We start from the raw sequence: 6,000 nt of genomic DNA, 5'->3' as shown, positions 1-6,000 counted from the left end.
CACAGCTCCCAGCTCTCCCCAGCCTCAGGCCGATTACGTTGAACTGCAGCTGAGTCCTGTCCCTGCCAGGGGCTGTTTGGAAGGAGACTCTCCGGGTCCCTGGGAGCAGACCGGGCCCGGGCATGAAGCCACACGGGCCCCTGTGGGGTTTCCCATCCCTCCCCTGCTGGCCTAGACCCTTCGGAAGACCGCCGGGCTCTGGGCCTCAGATCTGGGACTGAACTCCACCTCTGGCATAGATGGGGGTACCTGAGCCCAAGGTCACACACTCCAGTGCACCCCTGAAAGGTCACTTCTGTCACAGGGCAGAATTTCACACATGGGGTGGGCAGCCTGCTTCTGAGCCCCCTGTCTTGGTCCAGGGGACTCCGGGAGGGGGGCTGGGGGGAGAGGGGGTGACATGCAGAGCCCGCGCCCCTCTGCCTGGGGCAGCCACCCTCCTCCCCACTAACCAGCCTCAGGCAGCAACGTGACCCCAGTGTAGATGAAGTTTCCAGTTTTCCACAGAAACCCAATATCCAGCTTTTCAGTGGAACCTTCTGAGGTGTGAATGTTGGCTGCTAATCCTATTTCCCCCCTCCCCACCCCGCCCCCACCACAACACTCATAACACACAGCGCGGCAGTCACCCGGGCCCTGGGTTTCAGCCTCAGCCTGAGGCAGACACGTTATGTGTCTGAGCCCCGGGTTACTTCTCTCTGCGGTGGGTTATGACACAGCCTCACAACTCATGAGAATCCAGTGAGATGACACATGTGCAGGACCCCAAGCCAGCTCAGCACAGAGCATGTCGGCCACACACACCGCTTTCCACGCTTCCTGGCTTCCAGGTCTTACTGTGGGTTCCCTGGACATCCTTTGGATGTCCCCTTGGCCTTCTCTAGTGTCTTTCCGGCCATTTCTCACTTTCCTCAGTCTCTCAAACCCCGAGGGGACTTCCTTTCACACAAGTGACCAGGGAGAGCAGAGCTGTACCTCCCAAGAGAACAAGGCCTTCTGCTCCCAGGAGAAGGGAGTACAGTTTGAGGGGTTCCTCCCTTCAGCTCCTTCTGGTAGCAAAGCCAGCATCCTCGGGGAAGCTGGGAAATCAGGAAGATTCTGGAATGGACTCACGTGGGACACCAGAGAGAGCAGCTTACTTCCTACCAATCCTGTCAGGGAAGCCGGGCCCTATTCACCTGTTATCTTGACAGAAGATTGAGGGTTCAGCCTGGAGACGCAGCTCTGAACCAAGGGTGGTGGAGAAAACAGGAGAAAGCCGCGTCCGCAGGAGACCCGCTCCGTCTCTGTGCTGACTGCAGCTGGGACGGCTTCTTTGGTCCAGAGCGGACATCGTCCTGACAGAATCTTCTATCACTGAGCCCCATGACCAATCTCCGTAAGCGCTGGCTGAGGGACTCCGCTACACTCGTGACCCTGGCTGATAACACTGCCTTCCTGAGCCACATTTTATTAAGAATCTACTTCCAGTTTCTTCCAGATGTGGAAGATGAATGGAGACATTACCTCTGAGGGGTGAGGGCTGAGCAGGAGACAGAATCTGTCTGTGGCTGGTTCAGTTTAGCTCCTGGGCTCCTGGGGCATAATCTTCACACCCAGTGAGGACTTACAGAAATTCCAGATCAGAGATCTAAATAGAACTCTTTGTCTCTGTCTCTCTCCCCCTTTACCTCTTTCTCTCACACACATACTAGAAACACTGGACTGGCCCACACACAGAGGCTGAAGGTCATGATTAAGTCTTGAAGACTGCTGTCTTCAGAGAAGGTGAAACCCATCTTGCATCTCCAAACTGAGCCAAAGCTATGGACAATGGAAAATGTGTGCCTGAAAATACCCTTACTGCAGAGGGAGCTGTAAGCATCGTCACTAAGCACTAGCTGAGGAGTCAGACTCATGAACTCTCAGCTGGGCGATGACGGGCAGCCCCCTGGCCCCCTCTAGGCTCCAGGAAAATGCTGGGGAGATGCCCTGTAGGCCGTTGTGTGGATTCAGCGAGTGTCGCGTGTACCACATTTTGTGCCGTTCTTGTGCTCGGAGAGTACTCACACTGTGTGTCAGAAACAGTTTTCAGACTAATCACAAATCCACTGTGGTTCTTAAAACTTCTCCTGGTTTCACGTCCACTGCCGTTCAGAGGAAAGAAGTTGAAAAAGGCACATGACTCTCAGTCAAGTGTCCCTCAGCGCTGAAGAATGCTCCCCAGACAGCCTCCCTCAGGAAGAGAGGGATAACATGGAAACGAAACTTTAAAATCATGTTCGCAATGTGGGGAACTGATAGGACACCTTGTAATATCATGTAGAGGAAATGGATCCTTGCTCAAAATTGAGACTGAGGAAACTCTTTGGAAGGTTATAGTCTTATCTTTGCAAAATGTAATTCCCTCACTCAGGGGGACTTGGGAGGAACAACATCCCAGATGGCACAATTCCTAGTGTTCTTTGTGGTGCTTCTCCCCGGGGTGGGGGGAGGCGGGAAAGGACAGGCACACTGGAGGTCTGAACGTGAATCCACCCACAACCGTGTCTAAGAAGACGCGGAAGACAGCAGAGCTCACCTCCCAGTCAGGCTCCACGTGAGTGGATGAATCCATCATGATATCATTAGGGAGCCTTTCAACACCACCAGCCAACGCTGAGACGCACAGAGATGGAATCGAATTCTGTTGCTATGTTCTCGAGGTACTATGAATGCCCAGCTTTCCAAGAAGTAAGCCTAAGGGGGAGAGCCCATCCTGGGACCAATATTCCATGTGTATAGTCTGGAACCTGTATCTGTCCATGTGAGTTTTGTCTTCAAGGGCGAGTACCCTGGTCTGTGACTGTTACCCACATGGCAGATATGTTTTATTCTGTCTCACTGTATCTAAAATAAATTCACGTAAAGTGCATATAACATACAATTCACCAAATTAACCATTTTAGAGCAGAACGTGACACCATTCTGGGATTTGCGCATTTGCAATTTGGACCTTTGTGTCTGTGACCGTGATTTCGGTGAGGCCCTGGCCTTGCTCTTGTTGGGCCATCTGCGATGCAGGCCAAGAAGGAGGTCACTGGGCCCAGACCAGGGCTAGACCACCCCTAAAGCCAACAAGACAGTGAGATCGGGTCACCACAGGCCAGGGAACCAACACACAGCCACGACTCACCCTAGATCTTGACACGAGACAGCATAAAAGCAAGCACCGAGCGGAGAGCCGGGGGCCGGGGTGCAGGTGCCTACCTGCCGGCTTGGATGCCAGCGGCGAGGGCGGGAACCGGGTGGAGTTCATAGAGGAGAGTCTGGGCCGGCGTCTCCTGAAGAAGCTTCTCAGCAGCCCACACTTGAGAGATTCCACCAGCGTGGTCTTCCCAGAGCCCGAGTGGCCAAACAGCTTCAGTTTGATTCTGGATTGCAGGGTCTGCGTGGGTCGCAGCTGCTGGATGAAGAGTGTCCGGTGAGCGTCCTAAACACGGAGGGAAAAGGCTGAATTAGTCAAGAAAAGAGAAGGTTCTGAGCAAACTGCTGATGTGGATTCTCACGGTTTGGCACTCTCGCCGGGTCCTTCTTGATCTGAGATTTCTTTGTGATGAGAAGTTTTAAGAGCTACTGTCTTAGGAACTGTCAAATATGCAATACAGAGTTATTGACTGTGGTCCTGTCGTGTACATCCTGGCACTTCTTTTGTAACTGGAAGTCTGTACCCTGGTCCTCGATTCTTACCCATGGTGCTGATGGGTTTTGTTCTATCCCATTGTATCTACAAAAGAAATTCATGTAAACTACAAGTAACATACAATGCCCTGTTTCAGCCATTTTAAAGAGGACTGATGCTCCAGGCGTTACTACACGTACAATGTGTGCAGCCGGCCCGGCTCTCTGGTTCCACGGCGTTTCCATCACCAAGGAAGCTCCAAGGCCATCCGCAGTCACTGCTCCCTTTCCCACCCAGCCCCTGGAACCAAAATTCAGCTCTCTGTGGCCACGCATGTGCCTAGGTCCGTGGCATTCTGGTGCACGAGGAAGGGTGGAGTAACTCCCGTGAAGCCGTCGATTTAAAAGGGAACCTGGGGTGGCTTGTCAGACGGGCCAGAGACACCTGCTCCTCTGCATGGAGGGGTCTGGTTCCCTCCTGACACCGTGATGGTACCGGATGCTGAGAAGGAGGGTATCATGACAAACACAATTGTTGTGACAGGGCCGGAGGGCCGATAGCCTTCCCCCTATCCTCCCTCTCAGCACTGCAGGCAGAAGCAGGAGAATTCACAGACTCACACACTTACTCATCAGCAGACATTCTGGAGCAGCCCATGGGCTAAGCACGGTGCAGGGAACAAGAAGGTCTAGACCCTGGCAGATCCATGTCCTGGGGAGACACAGACGTGTGAACACTGACACCAAACATGACAAGAGCGCTCTGGACGGTGCGGGCAGGTGCTCTGTGCAGCCAGAGATCCCCCCGCGAGGCTGCATAGGGACGCATCGTTCCCGTGGCCCCCCTGGCTCCATCTGGCCCCACAGGCAGCCTCGTTATACACCCCAGCTTACTCCGGGCTCCAGAACAGGGGCCCCTTGGAGCTATGGGGTGCAGCCTAAGGGGGGTTCCTTCCCTGACCCAAGATGGTCCCAGTGCTCTAAGCTATTGACTTCCACGTCCAGGGGACCCATCCTGCTGGGATCTCCCTCAGAACATTCCTCCCCAGGAGGCTCTGGCCCAGGTGGGGTTCCCCATTGTGCCCCTGCCAGACTGTAGGGTGATGTGGGACACTCTTCCCTCCCGACCGGGAACCAACTTGAGGGGAGGGACGGTGTCCCCAGCACCTGGCAGGGAGGTGCTCAGTAAAGAGGTGCACTAGAAATGACAGGACTCGGGGGACCCCACAGGTGCCTTTCAGAGGGAACTTCCTGCTCTTAGTCTCCTGTGACCTCAGGTCTGGCGGACACTGCGTCCACTTCTAAACCCCAGGAGGGGGGATTTGCTGCTGCTCTCTTCCCGCCGAGCCACTGTGGCTTCCTGCACTGACCACCCAGCAAGCTCACCTGCAGACAGCTCTGCTGAAGGCTCCCTGCCCTCCGCCAGTTGCTGTGTGGGACCCTGACTCTCCTTCTCGCCGCAGCAACACTGCCCCCTAGCGGGCATGCTGGAAATGGGCGGCTACAGCTTCAGCTCATGATGTTGGGGGTGCTCCTGGATGTGGGTGCTGTGTGTTCAAACAGGTTCACAGAGTGTCCTGCACGGTAATGATTCCCTGGGTCCACCTGACCTCTGAGTGTCTGCTGAGCACTTATATAAGAGAAAAAACTTGTTTATGATTATGTGACCTTAGGACTTAAGGGCATATTTTGGAGAGTATGGTTTAACAGTTACTGAGATTTCCAAGAATGCAGACAATCAATAAACTGGTAAAAATATTTACATATAATCTTTCATGAGCTCCTACCCTCACTTCTGCAAATCAGGTCAGCAGGCGGCCCCAGTGTCCGCGCGCCATCCCAGACTCCAGGACGCATGGGCGTCTGCGGGCACTGCCTACGTGACTGTGGATGGATCCCCATATCTGCCAATTTCACCACGTGCCCTCATGCCCTGGGCCCCAGTATTGACACACTGAAACACGTATTATTTCACTATAGATATTTCCTTTGATGTCTTTGTTCTGTTACAGGAAGGGCGTCCCATTCACTAAAACCACCTCTGCAGGGACTTGTCTCCTGTGAACTTCATTCGGGCGAGGAGAGGGGGCATGGGCAAGGGTGTGTTGCCGGTGTTGCTGGGTGGGCTGGGGTCACAAACCTCACCCCACGCAGTGCTCTGTAAAGCATGAGGTTGTCCTTATTCCGGTTTCTCCTTGAGCCTCAAATCTCGGTAGGTTCAGACACAAAGCGCTGCCAGGGAGAGAGAGAGCTGGGGAATCTTGCCAGCAATTGCCCTGGATTCTGACCCAGGTCAGCGCAGAGGCTGGAGACGGTCTGTTCTGACACAGTTACTCATGCTGCTGAACAGGCTGGAAGAAA

At 54.1% G+C, this 6,000-nt stretch overlaps 1 protein-coding gene across 1 annotated transcript in view; it reads right to left on the bottom strand.

The window, feature by feature from the left end:
* The window catches only part of DAPK1 (death associated protein kinase 1), a 175,234-nt gene that overhangs the window by 14,458 nt on the left and 154,776 nt on the right, over nucleotides 1-6,000 (bottom strand). Inside the window, 1 exon segment of the mRNA XM_034646962.1 lies at nucleotides 3,229-3,451. Within this exon segment, the coding sequence (XP_034502853.1) occupies nucleotides 3,229-3,451 (223 nt within the window).

The sequence above is a fragment of the Ailuropoda melanoleuca genome, chromosome 17 (assembly GCF_002007445.2).
Source record: "Ailuropoda melanoleuca isolate Jingjing chromosome 17, ASM200744v2, whole genome shotgun sequence".
NCBI lineage: Eukaryota > Metazoa > Chordata > Mammalia > Carnivora > Ursidae > Ailuropoda > Ailuropoda melanoleuca.
The sequence above is the reverse complement of the archived record's forward strand: the minus strand, read 5'-3'. Positions and strand labels throughout refer to the sequence as shown.